We start from the raw sequence: 19,686 nt of genomic DNA, 5'->3' as shown, positions 1-19,686 counted from the left end.
GCTGACGGATCCCATCGCTGACATCAGTATCTTCCTCCTACGAATCCCTGGGACACCTTCAAATCCTCTCTCACATCTCCATGACAAAGGGACAAGAAATGCTTTTGGAGAGTGGTCTTCCACTTGTCACTGATCTCATACAGCATGAACCTCCTTAAAGTCAAATTAATTAAGACAATGACCTGCAAAGTAACCTAATGGTGTGGGTGTGTGTGTGTGTGTGTGGGGGGGGGGGGTCTTACATTCAGTAATATACATTGCATTTTGACAAAGTGTTTGGGCGTAATTTTAGTGTTGGTCTCATAAAATAAGTCTATATAATTTGCTATGGTTCCTATCAATCGGGTTGATGTGAGTCTTAATAGCGTAAAAATCAGGCATGGCTTCGGCATTTTTTCTAAGCTAAAAGTGACAAGCTATTTAGTATTGAATAGACATCACCCGTGCAGTGCGTGCCGTGGAATCCGCGGTATTGTTCAAAGGTGGGTGCGGGCGCGCGTCACGATTGTTGTTGACTCGGCTCGAGGGGTTCCACCCTGCATTCTGAGCTGTCCTAATGTGAATTGCACATAAACTGTATACATTTCCCCAACATTTTCTAAAACCTACAATCAATTTCCACAACCAAGCAAACAAGTAACTTTTAACTGGCACTTGGTTTCAAAACTGGCATATATTCCCATGCCTGCGTCTCGTGTAAAACATGCAATCTGAAGCTAAAAGTCTCTAATGTACCCAATATGAGGAAGTGGATTTAAATAGGCTCCACGATGTCTGCCGAGTTGACAGGTAGCCGAACCCACCGTGTTAATGCCAGGTGTATTGAGCGACTGATTATGCTACTATCATTAAGGCTGTTCCAAACCTACCTGCGTAGCACTAGGCTACTGTTGTTTCCGGGCAATGTATGAAATACGAATTCAATTTCTCTACCTTAATGATGCTGCTCCTACGCGGGGCTGCCTTCACCGATTCTAGCAGGATGGTGTCGGTGTCCTGGCCAAAGCTGGAGCGCTCAGCCATGGGAAGGATGACACCGCTCCTCCTGCCAGCCCTGGACGCTCTTGGCGGCACGAACTCCTGGGTTCCATCGATGGACAGACTGTCTCCGTGACAGTCTCGCTCAGACATTGCGAGGGCTGAGGCTAAAGCTAATAGTTTAAGTTAATCAATTCAACGTTTTGCCTCGTAATAAGTTTCAATTGCACGTCCGTCTGTATATGCCATTTAGCTACATGAGCATGAGTGGAGTCTGAGCCTTTCCTGAAATATACCGAAACATGAATCGAAAACGCATCTGACCTCTGGCGGTTCCGTTAGAACCGCCAATAGGGTAAATACTAAAAAAGGTCCTAATTGCACATAAAGTCTATCAAATTAAGTTAACATCCATTCTACCCAAAGTCGCTTAGGCGCAAGACTACACTGAAATTAACTGAGCAACCCCACGATTGGTTATGTTCCTTCTCTGACTCTGACATCAAAACATTACCGACACGCACCAACTTGAATCACTATTGACTTAATAGTAGGTTTTCCCCTCAAATAAAAGGCTCAGTGCAGTCCCGGTGGACGTGTACTCCGCGCAACAAGTCCCTTTCACTCCGTCTCTCCAGGAAAGTAAAAGACTAGCCTGCAGTTCTGAATAGACTCAGAGATGCTTGAGAGATGCTTACTCAAACTAAATCTGAATTTTGTTAATCGGAATCCTTGAGATAGCAGAATAATAATACATCTATTTTGGTGTGGGTTACCAAATTGTATCCTACTGTAAGAAGTCTATCAACCTTACCAAACGACTTTCACCGACAAGATTAGGCTACCAACGAGCAAAGGTGGAACTTCACGCAATTGCTTTGCTGGATAGTGCCAATGAAATCAGTGTTCCGGACATAAGGCCGCCAGCCGCGTTTACTCGACATAGCAGACTCTTGAAACAGACGATTTTTTAAGAGAATGCAGAACGTAACTGACAGTAGCACCGCCTCTAAACCTCCATCCATCCTGCCTCTACAACCCTGCTCCTCCCTCATTCTCCTACAAATAATGATTGAAGGGCCAAGCAACCAATGCACTTGGCCACGAATGCACTTTGACAAAACAAGTTCGTTTGTGGGTGGAGTAAGAGATATTGGGCTCTGGAATGCCTCGCACAATTGGAAACATTCCAAGTGTTCGCGCGGTCCAGTCTTGAGGGTGGACGTGCAGTAGTGGTGGATGGATTTGGCAGGCTAAATCAGACTTGATAATCTACTGTACTTTTATGACAGATTCCTCGAGGCAATAGAAAAGGGAGTTTGGCAAAAGGGAAGCAGCTTTGATATGAAGAGTGAACACATGGCACACTAATATCATAATTACATGAAAGACAAGTTGGTAGTTAAAAGCTAAAGGACTTATGCAAAGGGGAGAAGCAGAGAGAAGGGAGGTTAAACTACTACATTAAAATACATGGAGGAGAGTACTTTCTCTACAGCCGTTAAATAATAGCCTGTCAACGAAATCAAAAGATTAGAACAGGTAGTATTTAGGCTAATGTGTGTCATGCATTCACATGATGACCATCATATTACAATCTACTGTATGGTAGGGATGTACTTTAAGAAAATCTAGATATTCAGGTCGACAATGAATATATGTTAACAGTTGCTTGACAGACAATTAAGTTCACCGGCGATTATTTCCATGAATGTCATGTTCTTGCTTCCCTCTGCAGTTTATACAATGCACTACAAACAGTACATTCAGACACTCCATCCAGTATTAGTCATCAAACGTTATAGTCAACAGTACAACACTTCAGAGCAGTGTTGAGGAGGCTACAAAACAGGATTGTAAAGCTCATTATGTGTCGTCTAAAATAACGTGTGGGCCTATGCAGCATATTAATTTTGAGCGATATTTCATGTGTGCCTTTCGTTTAGGTGAAATAGTTTACAGGTAGATGTGAATTCATTGTAAAAAAAAAAAAAAAAAACATTCAGTTTTAGAAGGTATTCGCAACGACACTGCAAAACCTGAGCGGCGCGCCAGGTGAGCTGCAGCTCGTGGTTGCACTGTGGAATGTGGATAGGCAGTGTCGAGGGTCATTAGCGCACGAGTCCGACCACTCACACCTCCCCGCTGGTATCCACACCTTTCAGAGTGGGAACACGGGCAGATTCATAAAAACTTACAGGGTGTTATAACAATTTGCTTTGCTTTCTTGTCATTTAATTTCAGGACAATGTGAATAGGGTTAGGGATTACCCAAGCACACAACCATTTACTGGCTGAAATTATTTAATGGCAGACATTTGAAATTGAATTAAGTTTGTCACAAATTGTCCAAGCACCACATTACAAGGTCCCTGGGATGGATGAAATCCAAGACAGGGCTAGAGATTTAACGGCTTCTGAGACATCTGCTGAAACTGGTGCTGTCCTGTTTACACTGCCATGCTGGTGTGACAGCAGAGAGAGAGAGAGAGAGAGAGAAAGAGAGAGAGAGAGAGAGAGAGAGAGAGGAGAGAGAGAGAGAGCGAGAGAGAGAGAGAGAGAGAGAGAGAGAGAGGAGAGAGAGAGAGAGAGAGAGAGAGAGAGAGAGAGAGAGAGAGAGAGAGAGAGAGAGAGAGAGAGAGAGAGAGAGAGAGAGAGAGAGAGAGAGAGAGAGAGAGAGAGAGAGAGAAAGAAGAGAGAAGAAAGAGAGAGAGAGAGAGAGAGAGAGAGAGTGTATTAGTATTTTCTTATGTGCCATTTGTCATTTTAGAAGGCTTAAAAGCAAGCATCCAAACATGGCTTTAGCCAAGGACAGTGCTTCAAAAATGTCTTCTCTCTGGGTGGCCCTTCATTGTTTGGATATAGTGTTGTCGTGCATCAGCAAACTATCTTCTTCGACTGACACATCAAAGTTTAACACAATAACTCTTGCAGTGCATTCAAAGATGTAGTTATTAGGTTTATAAGAATTATAGATACAGTATTGCTTCTAAAGTTGTGTTTTAGTTTTTTTGTAACTATCTAGGCATAACATTCTCTGACAGCCAACAGATATCACAGGCCTAGAATCATTCCAGTCACAGTCCTAGGACCATTCCCTTCTATTGATGCGTCTACAGTCTCTGCAACAAAGTGCTAGTATGGTGTTACTTTCTTAATGGTGGATCTTTGCAAGACCGAATTTGGATGTGTCATGATATCTCCCCTGCAAAAAATATATACTTTCTTTTTAAACTAACATCACTTTTTAAATGGCCTCCAGAACTGTCCACCCCCACTGCATTCCTCTCTGTGTGTAGATCATAGATTGTGTGTCTGCGTGCATATTTGTGTTTGTGCATGTCTGTGTGTGTGTGTGTGTGTGTGTGTGTGTGTGTGTGTGTGTGTGTGTGTGTATGTATGTGTGTGTGTGTATGTATGGTGTGTGTGTGTGAAACACCCTGGGCAGGTGTTCGAAGGAGAGCAGTTTGTCCAGCTGGTCACTGTGGTGATATGGTTGTGGAGCAACAGAACATTTCTGACTCCCTTTGTCCTTATTTAACTTGTTTCTTCTTTCTCCCCCTCCTGTGCTAGCTCCTGATGCCAACACTATCTATGTAGACTGCCACCTGATCCACTCAGGACTTTCTAGAGACGTTACATTATAGAATGTAACATAATATTTGAGACACAAACATCTTTCTGAACATGATGGGTACCCTTCCTTCTTTAGGTCACAGTAGGGACCTCTGATGATACAAAAGTATCACCTTATCTCTACTGTAGCCTATACATTTATTTTTGTACACATACAGTATGTACACATACAGTATGTACACGCAAGTCAGACTTTGACGTCTTCCTCAAACTCTTGACACTAGATGGCGCTATACCCCAATTAATTTAACTATAAAACATTCTGTCTATGTCAAAGACTCAAACCAAGGAGGTTCTAAAAGGCTATACAACAGTTATGGTAAGATTTGTCGATGACAATTTCATTTGAAACGTTTAGTACCTTTATTCCATAATCTAAGTCCTTATGTTTTTTTCTGCTCTGTTATATTTTCCAACATTCTTTCAAAGCAGAAACTGTACACAGCTCACATAGCAGAAGAGAGCTTGTGAATGACTAGTCTGCCACAATGCCACTCTCTGTTCACATGCTGATATGTGCCATGATGCTGACTAGAGATGAGGATAAAAATATTAGTATTAAAAAAAAATGCACACATTGAAGATGGTGTACAGAAGCCATGCCCCTATGCTCTGCTGCAGGTGTTTTCCAACAGCTGGTCTAGAGACGACCAGTCCCTCCAACTTCCTCTCTCCACACACAAAGGGATAAATATACATCCTATAATTACAGACATGTTCAAAGACCATTGCAGTTCTTAGCTTTCAACAGTTTTTATAATATTTGCTGCATTTAGCTGCTTCCTTCCTTTACTTCCTTCCATGTTTCCTTCCTTCCTTATATTTACTCCTACTAAATGTATGTGTATGAGAGTATAAAAAATAAAATATTGACTTTAAGTACATGGAAATTACAGAGAGCAAAAATTACAATTGGGCTATCCCAAATCTTTTGGAGCACTCCTTTTTAATTTGGCAGATGGTGCGACTATATAGTGAGAATGATCCCAACGTATTGAGTGTGGGAGGGCAGAGCACTGTGCAACACAGTTGGCACCTGCCGAGTGTGCATCCCCAAGGGCCTGCAGCTGGATTCATAGATGTGCTTCAGCTGCTATGAGGATATTCCACATTCATTCCTGTGAATGTGAACGTCTCGTTCTCATGTATAAAGAAAGGGAGACAGAGAGTTGCATACATGTGAGAGTGAAAGGGAAATCTAGAGGCTGGATTATGTATTTCCCGAGGTCAGAGTTGGGGAGATCTGGTATACTTCAGATGGTGAACAGACAAGTGAGGGGCTTGTCAATTGACTGGCCAAGATGCCCTAAGGAGCCCTATACCACATGGGATCCATTACCTCTCGACACTGGTCTAGGATTGGTGGAGAGGAGTTATGGGCTTGGTGACATATGGCTTATTGCCTAAATAATGCCTCCTTCTATTACAAGTCATTGAGACATACAGAAAGGTGTTAGGTTTCTAAAATTGCAAATCAGAAAGAGATTTAGTCAACACATTATCTTTCAATTACCGGTCTCTATAAGAGTAAATAGAGTTATAGGTGTCTGGTCATTACCATAAAGAAGGACGTTGGACTTTCGTAATTTCACAGATGACGTGAAACATGCTGGATTAACCTTTGAACAGGTCAGCTGTCGTCTTTAATCATGGTTATTCGTAACGGTAACAATACAAAGACTGAGCATGAGCCAATTAAAATGAGAAATTATTCTGAATGGTGACAGAGTGCATGTGATTTCTTTTATTCACACCTTCCTCTCTCCACGCAGCCACCGCTTCCTCTGTCAGATGTTGTTGCTCCCTAAATCAGCTCGCCCACGTTCCTCCCATTTTTTCTGTCTCTAGCGAGAAGCCACGCTTTGCTTTCCTTTATGTAGGTTTCGGGTCTCACAGATTTGTTCCTTTACATTTTCCGTGGATGATTCCATCGAACAACATAGTGACACGTAGTAATATTTCATTAAAACTATCATTTGCAACAAAGTAACAGCACGCGCCTCGGTGGAAAGTGTCAATCATAACTTTCCGCGAGTTTTTTTTCTTTTCCCTTAGCAGTCAACTCCACGCTCCACACGCTCGGCGGTGGGATCAAGGATCCAATGAAGATCATCTACGCTCAGTAGCATAAACTCTCAGACCATTGGATTAATTGAGAAATAACGTTTGTAGCCTATTGCAGTGTGCAGAGGTTATGTTGGGTCATTCCAAGGGATTAACTATTGAGCTCGGGATGGAGCAATCCCGTTAACTTCATATCAGGAGCGAGGCTGTTCATAACGGAGGAGCTCTTCCCGTGATCGAGCTGTGTGAGCTGGACATCCCGCCACAATGGGCTGCGGGCTGCGGAAGCTCGAGGACCCGGAGGACAGCAGCCCAGGGAAAATATACTCCACTTTGAAGAGACCACAAGTTGAAACCAAAACAGATACGGTGTACGAATATGTGCTACTCGACTTCAGTATGGAAGGTAGGCTGTCATTATCTTGCATGATTGCAAGATAATACGAAAACGAATGCGAAAACGAATTTAGTCCTAAAACTAATCAGATTTCCATATGGTCCAGTGTAAATTACTTTGAGACATTGTACTTGTACGTTTTCTTAAAAACACCAAACTTATTGAAGTTGTGTAGTTGGTTACATAGAGTAAACCGTGAATTCAAGACATTCATTACATTTAAACTTCTTACACGTGTGTACCCTCGGCAGAAAGAGGCTGGGGTCTTCTGAAATGTCCCTAGCAACAGTGCTGTCATTTTATTCTATCCAGTAATGGGTCAGGGGAGTTTTCCTATTTCCCCCTTCCCATGTGACCCTGCAGTGTGAGTGTGTGTGTGTGTGAGCGTTTCAGAATGCTCATGCCAACAAAAAATGCCCACTTCCCCACAGAGACACCTGCTGTTACATAGATATATTTGATAATCTCAATCAGCTATGGCTGTCAAGCGGCAGTGCATTTTCAGGGTAATCCAGATAACAGGAGGAGTCTGGCTGTTTTGAGAGGAGGACAGTTTGACCCATTTGGAAGGATATGGTGATTAAGTTGTTGAATGGAAGCCCACCATGTAAACAGGCCATGTGGCATAGTTAGGTATTTAACCAACTACCAATGTTAGACTGGGAGAACTGAACTAATCATGATGGACACCTGTTTCCAGTGGGCTTGTGTCTTGGACATAAACTGATATGAGTTGTTGGGGACAGTGATTGATCTGATCACTGATCAGTGATGAACAGTGCTGTTCATCGATTATCCTGTTTTTCAAGATATGAGCTAGAATCTGGTTTTGAAAGGCTGGCCTGGCCTATTTGCCTCCCCAGCCTAGCTCCCCCCCCTGGAGAGCCACCTCTCTGTGCTGAGTTGGCACCCTGGATGGGCACTGGGATGTGATTGGACATGTCTATCCATTACGTGAGCTGGTTTTAAGCACAGCAGAGCACTGGGTTATTTTGTTCGTTAACAAACTATGGGCCAGTTTGCTGCTCACTTAGACAAATACCTTGCATAGGTTTCATAATGAATGTGCTTGAGAGAATAGAAGTTAGCTTTCATGTTGAGGGAGTGATTTTAAGCATAAAGAACTGTCAGTGTGTTCCATTGCTGAGGAGCACCTGGACTGCAGATGCCTTAGAGGTAGATCAGAATACTTTAGTTTCTTTCGCACACAGCAAGACCCACATGCACACACACACACACTCTCTCTCTCTCTCTCTCTCTCTCTCTCTCTCTCTCTCTCTCTCTCTCTCTCTCTCTCTCTCTCTCTCCTCTCTCTCTCTCTCTCTCTCTCTCTCTCTCTCTCTCTCTCTCTCTCTCTCTCTCTCTCTCTCTCTCTCTCTCTTCTCTCTCTCTCTCTCTCTCATATATATGCACACACGCACACAAGACTGATATGGTTTCCGTTCCATTAGATCTTTTCAGATAACCCCCCACTCTCCAGAGCCAGATGTTGGACTGTGATGAAGAGGCAAATAGACAGATTAGGAAGATTGTCCCTAAACACTTCCCCACTACAGATTAGTTTCCCTATTCCCTGCTTTACTTCTACTAGCCAGGGGGGTCAGCATTGTCATGTTCCCTTTCACCTTTCCCTAAATAAAGAAACCTTTCTGGGACGCACATCTATACCCATCCGTCTCCCCTCCCCCTCCACCCTCTCTGCACAATGCCCCCCGCCCTCTCCTCCATCCTCCCCATCTCCCCTCAGCCTTCGGTAGCAGTGGCCCTGCCTAGTGGCTTGGCCTCCTTTTAAAGCACCATTACTCCTGGCTGCCTGCTGTGGGACGGAAGCCGAGGCCAGAGGCAGCACATCAAAGACTAATGGCGAATGCCTCCCCACGCTGATTAGTCCGAGTTGGGATCTGTGCTGCTGTGTCAGTGAGGGGGGAACCGGGCCAGAGTTGGGCCTTCTGAGGGGGGCTGAGGTAAGGCCGGGGCCCTAGGAGAGTCACAGGGGAGAGTGCAGGGTAGAGGGGAAAAAAAGAGTTGGGGTGGAGGAGGGGGGGGAGGAAGCGGAGATGGGTGGGGGGGGGGGGGCATGACTGGCTGGATGGATGGAGCACCTATGTTAATGGCCACAGGAATGGATGGATGCAAAGAGAATGATAGATATAGAGTTGACTGGAGATATGTTTTGTGAATATAAACGGATGAACGGGAGGGATAAAAGGATTGGGGGATGAATGTAAACTCCCTCCTCCCCGCTTCGCTTGGTTAATGTCATTCTCTCCAAGGTTGTTTACCTCTGATGGATGCAACTCCTGATTACTTCTCTGCTGAGTCTTCAACTGATCTACATTCTACTACTGGAAAACAGAGGGCCTCAATCTAGTGTATTCTTTCATCCTGTTAATCTGGAAACACGGGATTGTGTCAGATTATCGTGAGTTTCTATGATTTATTTTCATGGGACAGTACAAGGGCAGACCTGGCCGGGTGGCTTAATACCGTGTGGAGAATCTGGTTGGCCTTAATAACATTTCTGGGGAGTTCAAAGCAGCTTGATTGGCGTAACTGCCTAATGTTGTGCTAATGTAATCTAATGATGTGCTAACAGACAGGGCAACAACTGAACAGACTAAGTGCCTCTATAATCATATTAAAATGATCGGATCCAGTGAGAGCTCTAGTACCTCCTTCTCATGCCCTCCCGTTTGTCCAACACTGTATGCCATGTCTGGAACATAGCTCCACCTTCTCTCTTTCTCTGTCAGTCCTTGAATTTTGTTCCCCTCCCTCCTTCTTTTCGACGGTTGCCAGTGGCTCTTACAAGCTCTCCCTTTCACACATGAGCTTTCTGGCTCATAAACTCTCTTGTAACCACATTCTCCCCTCCTTCCTTCTTGGTATCTCAATCTTTCTCCCCCTCTTCTTTCTTTTACTTGCTCCGTCTCCACAGCATCCCCCCCCCCTCTCTTCTTTTGCCTCCCTTTTTTTTACACAGCTTCTCCTTCGCACCCCCCCCCCCCCCCCAATTTGCACCCCTCCTCCTGTCCTCGCCTTTTCTCCCACATAACAACGAACAGAGGGCTCAGTGTGTGCATTAACAGGGCGAGCACTGGGATGGTGAGGGGGGAGGGGGGGGTTTGGGGAGCAGGAGAGGGACAAAAGCCTGGGCCAGAGACGTGTGTGTGTGACACTAAAGGCCTGTTTCTGAACTGCCTGGCGTTGTGATCCTCTGGAGAGCTATGGCCTGGAATGTGTCCTTATTTTCACACAGTCAGGTGAGGACTCCCACAAAGGTTGATCTGAAGGATCTTTTGGAGAGGATTGGTTTTAGGCGGCTGCGTTCCTGTTGTTGTACCGTTATCTCAGCTTCTCTCTGTAGCACACAGGATATGCCGCTTGGGCACTCTGATTGGCCTTGCCAGTCTGCCCACAGTCCTCCCTAACCACCCACTGGTCTAGACATCCCAGAGTGACGGATGTGGACCTCGGATTAGAATCCATGTCCACCAGCCAGCATTCCAGACCTTGAAGCCAAATCAGGCTGTCAAATTCACATGAAGTCCAGGGAAACAATCTGTTTCAGATGTTCCCGGTTGTGAGAATGTGGTGTAGCGGAGTATGATTGTATTTGTAAACATGCAATGTGTACATTCGGTTGTGCTGGAATGGGCTTGGTGTGTGTTGCTGTCCAAGAACAGTGTGCCAGTGTGATGTGCTGTTTGTCCCCTTGATTTCACACAGCTCCTATTTTGTTGATGTAAACCCATGTGCAGTATGCATGCGTGTTAAGACTACAAATGTTTGTGTTTGACTTTAAAGCGTCTGTGTGAGGCCCAGAGCCAGCCCTACAGTGAACAGCCACTCCAGTAGACTCAAAAAGTAAGGTAATGATGGCAGGAGTGGGTTGCCAGATCCGTGAGAAAGTCACTGTGTGAAGGAAAAACAACCCAACATTCGGCTGTCCACTTCCCCGCTAGACACCGAGTCCTAGTCCTGTTTTGTAGATCTGCAGAATAAAAGGATCAATTGTTTCGAAACCAGAGAAGAAAGTGCTGGGGGATTAGATAAGGGGGTGTAGTCTGGACTGTGTTTGTGACTGTTGGAGCAGCGGCTGGTATAAAAAGCCTTGTGGTGACGGTGGTGTATCCCTCTCATTAGGAGCAGCCCTGGGCGGGGTTGAGTGGTTACCCAAGAGGAGGAGGCCTCAGCAGCCTGCTGTGTTTGTAGTCCCTGTGTGGCTGGTGTAACGCTGCTGTGTTTGTAGTCCTTGTGTGGCTGGTGTAACGCTGCTGTGCTTGGAGTCCCTGTGTAGCTGGTGTAACGCTGCTGTGTTTGTAGTCCGTGTTGCTGGTGTAACGCTGCTGTGTTTGTAGTCCCTGTCTGGCTGGTGTAACGCTGCTGTGTTTGTAGTCCCTGTGTGGCTGGTGTAACGCTGCTGTGTTTGTAGTCCCTGTGTGGCTGGTGTAACGCTGCTGTGCTTGTAGTCCCTGTCTGGCTGGTGTAACGCTGCTGTGTTTGTAGTCCCTGTGTGGCTGGTGTAACGCTGCTGTGTTTGTAGTCCCTGTGTGGCTGGTGTAACGCTGCTGTGCTTGTAGTCCCTGTCTGGCTGGTGTAACGCTGCTGTGTTTGTAGTCCCTGTGTGGCTGGTGTAACGCTGCTGTGTTTGTAGTCCCTGTGTGGCTGGTGTAACGCTGCTGTGCTTGTAGTCCCTGTGTGGCTGGTGTAACGCTGCTGTGTTTGTAGTCCCTGTCTGGCTGGTGTAACGCTGCTGTGTTTGTAGTCCCTGTCTGGCTGGTGTAACGCTGCTGTGTTTGTAGTCCCTGTGTGGCTGGTGTCACGCTGCTGTGTTTGTAGTCCCTGTCTGGCTGGTGTAACGCTGCTGTGTTTGTAGTCCCTGTCTGGCTGGTGTAACGCTGCTGTGTTTGTAGTCCCTGTGTGGCTGGTGTAACGCTGCTGTGCTTGTAGTCCCTGTGTGGCTGGTGTAACGCTGCTGTGTTTGTAGTCCCTGTCTGGCTGGTGTAACGCTGCTGTGTTTGTAGTCCCTGTCTGGCTGGTGTAATGCTGCTGTGTTTGTAGTCCCTGTGTGGCTGGTGTCACGCTGCTGTGTTTGTAGTCCCTGTCTGGCTGGTGTAACGCTGCTGTGTTTGTAGTCCCTGTCTGGCTGGTGTAATGCTGCTGTGTTTGTAGTCCCTGTGTGGCTGGTGTAACGCTGCTGTGGTGTGTCGCTGTGAGAAGGCCGCTACTCTATCATTCACATTCCTCTGTGACAACCAAAACGTTGTTCTGGGTTTGTGTTGTGTGTGTGTGTGTGTCTGTGGGATTTCCCCTCTCCCCAGGGGAATAGGGATGGTGAAGTCATTAGAGGACTGAGGAGGAAGGGTGCAAATGGCCCTGTGTAAATATTTGCCTTTTTGACATTTTATTCGTTTAGCCGATGCTTTTATCCAGGGCGAACTAAAAAGCAGGGCATAGATTTTTCCACTGTACTCTAATCCACAATGCAGCGTGCACAAAGCACATTACAGGGATAACCCCTTATCACAGTGAGTCACCCATAACCTAGACCTAATGCATCTCTCTCTCTCTCCCTCCTCCTCTCATCCTCCCCCTCCCTCCCTTCCTCCTCTCCTTACCCCTCCCTCCTTCCTCCCCTCCCTCCTTCCTCCCCTCCTCCTCCCTCCCTCCCTCCTCCAGGCAGTCGTCCTACCGTGCAGTACGTGGCCTCCCTGTGCGAGCTGCCCCAGGCCCTGCAGCCCTACTACACCCAGGGCTACGTCCTGACAGCCCTGCATCCCATCATCCTCTCCGTCGGACGCACGCGCTCGCTGCCCTTCAGCCTGCTGTATCGGGCCATCCTGGCCCGACCTCGGCCCAGGTAATGCCCCCCTCACACACTCACAGACATGAGAGGAAGCCCCAGAAACACACACACACACACGCAGACATGAGAGGAAGCCCCAGAAACACACACACACACGCAGACATGACACGCTTGCACATGGCCTGGCAACACAACAATCCCCCACAGCACCATGACCCAGGTGCTGCAGACACAACAATAACTCCCACCGCCCTCCTCCACTGCTCTCTGATTGGAGCTCTGCATGTCAGCGGCCTTCCCACTCGAGTAAATAGCTGAATGATTAATAAGAGGAGCTGCATATTTAATGCAGGATCAGTAGGAGGTCAGACCGGCAGACGGCTGTGTGAGGAGACAGGGATGGGGGGATTTTGGGGGGTCCTAGAGAGGATGTTTCGGTGTGGTCTGCGAATGGGGTGAGACAACGCCTGCCATTGGGTAGAAATGTACCCTGACAACAGGAGTTTTGTTACCTGGGCCAATGGGGCATCTCTGCCTCCTCTCTCCTGGGTGCCCGCTGTGTGCCCGCTGTGTGCCCGCTGTGTGCCCGCTGTGACCTTCAGTATTGTATATTCCACTGGTGAAATGGAAAACATACCATATCATAACTATCTTCTCTCTAAGAATAATATAAGCGTCCGCTAATAATCTCTCTTGTTATTGGTGTGGGCCAACATGTCCTAACTGCTAACCGGGTCCCAGCAAAGGAACAGTTCTGTATGTCTACACACTCCTCCTGTTTTCTTTATCCTTATGTATGTCATGCTTAGACAGCAATTGTCCTCATGCTGGGCCCATTAAAGTTTCATATGTTTTCTGTCTGCATACAGCCTGATGAGAACTACCCAGCTGGATGGACAGGCCCTCTGTAGCGTGAGACCAGTCAGTGAGCTAACCTGTGTGTGTGTGTGTGTGTGTGTGTGTGTGTGTGTCTGTCTGTCTGTCTGTGTGTGTGTCCAGTAAGCATGCGGTGTCCATGTGCCACAGTGTCCCAGTGCTGAGAGTGGAGGAGTGGCCCCTCCCAGGAGAGTCTCTGACGGGAGACATCGTGAGGGCGCTTATCGACAGGGTCAGTCCTGCACACCACTGCAGCACCCCCGGAACATGTCATAGACTGATTTACCCCTACTGGCACAGACGCCGTCATATAGTTACTGCACCCATCCAACGCAAGCGCCCCCCCCCCCCCCCCCAGCCGCCTGCTGATCTGTGCGTGCGTGTTTGCAGGTCAACAGCAGTGCACGTGGCGGGGTGAGGTTTGTGGGCTCGGTCCTCCAGCAGGCTGGAGGAGGAGGGGGCAGCAACGGCCGGGTGCCCAGTCCCAGGAGGGGCTGCCGTTCCCCCCCGCGCTCCCCTCCGCGCACCCCCCCTGGAGACGGAGACCTGGAGGAGAACACCTACAGCCCTGGTGAGACCTCTTCTCTGGTCTAACCCCTTCCCTCTCTCCGTCTCTTCCCTCTGCCTTGTCGGTGTGTTTGGGTTTAAGCCCGTGTGGTGGGGATGAGAGTGAGTGACAAGCTGCCCCGGGGCTCTGCAGCAGTACTATCACTCTGCCTGCCTGCTCCTCAACCCAGGCTGACCTAGCCTACATGGAGCACAGCACGTCACACACTCAGACACTGTCTACTACCAATAAATCATACTCGTTGAACAGTACGAGTTCCTCTTGGATGCTGTTTGTCAGGCCAGTATGGTTTTAACCTTCTTCTCTTTGTTCCATGGTCATCTTTCTTCCCTCTCTCCCCTCCTGTCCTTCCCTCCTTCTCCTTCCCTCCCCTCTTCCCCCTCTCCGTTTCCTTCTTTACGTCCAGACCTAAGGCTGCTGGTGTTCTTCCATTCCTGGGCACCAGGCTGCGCCCCGCTGGACTCCCTGGCCTGTCAGTACCACCAGGGGGCACTTTCCATGCGCGTCTCCAGGAAGGGCCAGGTAGTCAGCGCGCTGGAGGCTGATTGGCTGGAGCTAACCGCCGCCTACTACCGCAAGGGCTGGTCATTGGTGGACTCTTTTGTATACTGGGACACACCCAAAGGTACAGCCAGTCAGGTTGATGGTCCATATGTTGGCAGAGCTAAGATTCCAGATGGTTTTGAGTCTGTGTAGAGTCCTGTGCTGATATGAATAGTAGTAATCTCCTTTCAGAACAGTCCCACTGCAGCCTACTATAGTGAGAGGTCACAACTATTATAGGGTCTACTAGGGTCATGTTAGAAACAGCCTATTACTGATGACAGGATGGGATTAAAGAAGAGGGGAAGGGAGGGAGAAAGAACGAGAGATTAAGAACATTGTTTGTCCTTATCATCGTTCAAATCCACATCTGTTTCTCTCCCACTCTCCCAGTCTATCAATTTTTGTGCTCCCAGAAAATTCTGTTTTACAGTCACTTCCTGTTTGCGTGAGCCCCTCCCCCTCTCTTTCACTGTGGCTATATTTGGAGCTCTCCTTCCAACCTCGTGAACTCACTTCCTCTAGACTGGCAGCTGTAAAAATTCACATCATTCGTAGAGATCTGGAAATGTAGAACACACACAGACACATGCACTCGGGCCGGCACACACATCCTACTTCCAAAGGAGTGTAACTAGTTCATTGTCATCTCAATGACACACTTTCCGTGACACGACCCCCCCCCCCCCTCCCCCCACTGTTTAGAATCTTTCTCCTCCTCCTATTGTGAAGAAATCTGGTGCTTGGTATATTTCCATGTTACCTACCACAGATATGCAGAAATGTATAGGGATATATTGAAATGTGAAATAGATACTTATTGATTATGCAGTGATGTGTGTGTCAGGTGACCCAGTGCCCAGGTCTCTAGAGGGTCTGTTTGTCTATGAGGAGAGGAGCACTTCACCTCCAGCCAATGACACCATCGTCGTGGAGCAGTGGACTGTGATAGAGGTCAGCAATGCCTGTGTGTGTTTGAACAAGACTGATCTGAAACAGACCTCTTTCCCATCGTGTACCTGGGATGTACCACTAAAGGGACAGATGTCTTACTGCCCAATGTGTAGGGTTCCAATGTGAAGACTGACTATGGACCCCTCCTTCACACTCTCGCTGAGTTTGGCTGGCTTCTTACCTGTGTGCTTCCCACTCCTATCATCCGCCATGACAGGTAACACACACGCACATACAGTTAGGTCCATAAGTATTTGGACATTGACACAATTTTCATAATTTTGGCTCTGTATACCACCACAATGGATTTGAAATGAAACAATCAAGATGTGCTTTAAGTGCAGACTTTCAGCTGTAATTTCAGGGTATTTACATCCAAATCAGGTGAACGGTGTAGGAATTACAATACATTTTATATGTGGCCCCCCCCTTTTTAAGGGACCAAAAGTAATTGGACAATTGGCTGCTCAGCTGTTCCATGGCCAGGTGTATGTTATTCCCTCATAAAGGGAGTTCGTTATTTCATTGACAAGGAGCAGATAAAAGGTCTAGAGTTAATTTTAAGTATGGTATTTGTGTTTGGAATCTGTTGCTGTCAACTCTCAATATGAAGTCCAAAGAGCTGTCACCATCAGTGAAGCAAGCCATCGTTAGGCTGAAAAATCAAAACAAACCTATCAGAGAGATAGCAAAAACATTAGGTGTGGCCAAATCAACTGTTTGGTACATTCTTAAAAAGAAAGAATGCACTGGTGAGCTCAGCAACACCAAAAGACCCGGAAGACCATGGAAAACAACTGTGGTGGATGACAGAAGAATTCTTTCCCTGGTGAAGAAAAACCCCTTCACAACAGTTGGCCAGATCAAGAACACTCTCCAGGAGGTAGGCGTATCTGTGTCAAAGTCAACAATTAAGAGAAGACTTCACCAGAGTAAATACAGAGGGTTCACCACAAGATGTAAACCATTGGTGAGTCTCAAAAACAGGAAGACCAGATTAGAGTTTGCCAAAAAACATCTAAAAGAGCCTGTACAGTTCTGGAACAACATCCTATGGACAGATGAGACCAAGATCAACTTGTACCAGAATGATGGGAAGAGAAGAGTATGGAGAAGGGAAGGAACTGCTCATGATCCAAAGCATACCACCTCATCAGTGAAGCATGGTGGAGGTAGTGTTATGGCGTGGGCATGTATGGCTGCCAATGGAACTGGTTCCCTTGTATTTATCGATGATGTGACTGCTGACAAAAGCAGTAGGATGAATTCTGAAGTGTTTCGGGCAATATTATCTGCTCAGATTCAGCCAAGTGCTTCAGAACTCATAGGACGGCGCTTCACAGTGCAGATGGACAATGACCCGAAGCATACTGCGAAAGCAACCAAAGAGTTTTTTAAGGCAAAGAAGTGGAATGTTCTGCAATGGCCAAGTCAATCACCTGACCTAAATCCAATTGAGCGTGCATTTCACTTGCTAAAGACAAAACTGAAGGGAAAATGCCCCAAGAACAAGCAGGAACTGAAGACAGTTGCAGTAGAGGCCTGGCAGAGCATCACCAGGGACGAAACCCAGCGTCTGGTGATGTCTATGGGTTCCAGACTTCAGGCTGTCATTGACTGCAAAGGATTTGCAACCAAGTATTAAAAGTGACAATTAGGTATATGATTATGTTAGTTTGTCCAATTATTTTTGGTCCCTTAAAAATGGGGGGGCCACATATAAAATGTGTTGTAATTCCTACACCGTTCACCTTATTTGGATGTAAATACCCTGAAATTAAAGCTGAAAGTCTGCACTTAAAGCACATCTTGATTGTTTCATTTCAAATCCATTGTGGTGGTATACAGAGCCAAAATGCTGAAAATTGTGTCAATGTCCAAATACTTATGGACCTAACTGTATACACACAAATGCTAGTACCACACACACTCTGTGACTAACTATGTTTGTTCTTTGTGGTTCTTCAGTGATGGTAACCTGGCCACCAAGCAGGTGGTGTTCCTCCAGAGACCCGTCAAGATGCAGGCAGCTTCCCCGAAGAACCAGGTGAGCTGTGGCTGTGAACGTACAGGAGGACATTATGGCGCTAGAGATCGTAATACTTTCAATTGGGCCACACTGCCTCCTGTTGGACATTGGATGAATGACATGGCTGTGTGAAGGGCGAATATGTTTGAAAGGTTTCTTGGGTGTTCCTCACAGGACGCCACAGCCTCCATGCAGCGTGATGTTTCCACGCGATCTGTGAGTCGCGGGGTGGGCAGCACCACCCCAGAGGAGCTCTCCCCTACATCAGGGGGTATTGGGGGCTTCCCGGTGTTCGGAGGAGGGTATCCCAGCGCCCTCTCCCACCTGGAAGAGGGGGGCTTTGAACAAGACGATGGCGCAGCAGAGGTTACCTGTATGTGATCAGCGCAGAGAGAGACACCGACAGAAACTGTAAACACACACACACACACACTTACTGTACACCCATATCCCTCTAACCCTTTCCACATAACCAGGAATATAGAGTAGAGAAAATAATTGGCACTTTTGTAATGTTTATTCTTTTTATATATATATTTTTTTTTGTCAAGCCATACAGTATTTATCACTTGATTTTAAGACCACATTTTATACAAGTTCTTGGGAAAAAAACAAGCAATATGCATTCACTACCATATAGTTATTTTACTTCACCTTGTTCGCATTCACGTATGACACTACTAAGGGAAAGGTTCTAAAAGAGAATGTCATGCTAATCATGCATCCTTCACATGATGAGAAACAGACACACATATGACTGTCACCTCCGCAAAACAAGCCACATGTGACGGGGATCAGAGGAACCAGGAAGAGCCATGCACACTGACGGCCCTCTCTACTTCCTGTGATCCATCAGTCCTCCTCTGAGATGTTTTCATCCGCTTTTCCTGTTGTGTGACCCACCCGCTGCCACTTGCACCTCGGTTCATCCCCTCATCCTCTGTTGGCCTGCTACTTCCTGTTAGCTGTATCTCTCCTGTAAACACATGCAGGATATAAACATTTATCAGGTGGACAAATACACAAGTTGTGTATGTCGGTACTGAGAATAACCTGACCTCTCAATACTGCTGTGTCACAAAATAAGGAGCCCTGCCTCTTGTGATGGGTAACATAAAATACAGTTCTTGGGTTCATGCCCGGGGAAGCTTATTTGTACAATAGGATGAGTTTTGATGTCTTTCTATAGGGTGTATGGGTTCTCCAAGGCCCCAGGATGGCTGTGAATTTTTGTAAACATCCACTTTCAACCATGAGATTGAGTTAGTTCAACTTCAGTTTGGGATGTTCAGGTTGTGTAAAATTGATCATAGGGAAAAAACTTTTGACAAACCTTTTAGGGGAAAAAAAGCCACATTTGAGACAATTTGTACACTAGGGTTATACCTTTCATTTTGACTGGTGCTCGAGTCTGTTCTCCATACTCACCTGTTAATGATGTAATTACGTTTATTTCATCAGTTGGGCTCAAACTGTGCACATTATGTTATGGAATTATTTGTTCACTTGTTTCACTGTTCAGTGGTAGAAGTCTCAAATGATTGACATTGTTTAAGATCTGACTCCAGGACACAAGACAGTTTTTAGTGTAATGGTAATAGAGGGAATGAAAGGAAGGCTTGACAAGAGATTGTCATGCTGCTGTAAATATCTTTATAGGTTAACAGAAGTATTATTGTTTGTGGGAACCTTTGTAGTTCTACATGTTTCTATTGATCTTCCTCGCCTTGGGATGAGTAAATCAGTGTTATCTACCCTTTGCAGTGTTTTCAGTTTTGAGAAATGTTTTCTTCCTGTACTATTGATATATTAAATAGTTTTACCCTTTTAGC

General features: G+C 46.3%; 2 protein-coding genes across 3 annotated transcripts in view; one reads left to right on the top strand and one right to left on the bottom strand.

The window, feature by feature from the left end:
* Positions 1 to 1,876, bottom strand: part of plcl1 (phospholipase C like 1) — a 33,317-nt gene extending 31,441 nt beyond the window's left edge. The window contains 1 exon segment of the mRNA XM_067254812.1: positions 934 to 1,876. Within this exon segment, the coding sequence (XP_067110913.1) occupies positions 934 to 1,131 (198 nt within the window). The 5' untranslated portion in view covers positions 1,132 to 1,876.
* Positions 1,877 to 6,546: 4,670 nt separating this feature from the next.
* Positions 6,547 to 19,684, top strand: rftn2 (raftlin family member 2). 2 transcript variants are annotated; one of them, XM_067258193.1, is made up of 9 exons: positions 6,547 to 7,084; positions 12,758 to 12,938; positions 13,884 to 13,992; positions 14,151 to 14,331; positions 14,735 to 14,953; positions 15,719 to 15,825; positions 15,939 to 16,042; positions 17,794 to 17,872; positions 18,029 to 19,684. In XM_067258193.1, the coding sequence occupies exons 1-9, from the start codon at positions 6,946 to 6,948 to the stop codon at positions 18,233 to 18,235; spliced, it is 1,326 nt and encodes a 441-aa protein (XP_067114294.1). In that variant the 5' UTR covers positions 6,547 to 6,945; the 3' UTR covers positions 18,236 to 19,684. The 2 variants fall into 2 exon arrangements, with proteins under 2 accessions (XP_067114294.1, XP_067114286.1); XM_067258185.1 differs by having other exon boundaries at positions 15,704 to 15,825.
* The last annotated feature ends 2 nt before the right edge of the window (positions 19,685 to 19,686 follow it).

This window comes from Osmerus mordax, chromosome 2, assembly GCF_038355195.1.
Source record: "Osmerus mordax isolate fOsmMor3 chromosome 2, fOsmMor3.pri, whole genome shotgun sequence".
In the NCBI taxonomy this organism is placed as follows: Eukaryota; Metazoa; Chordata; class Actinopteri; order Osmeriformes; family Osmeridae; genus Osmerus; species Osmerus mordax.
This window is presented reverse-complemented; position numbering and strand designations above follow the sequence as displayed.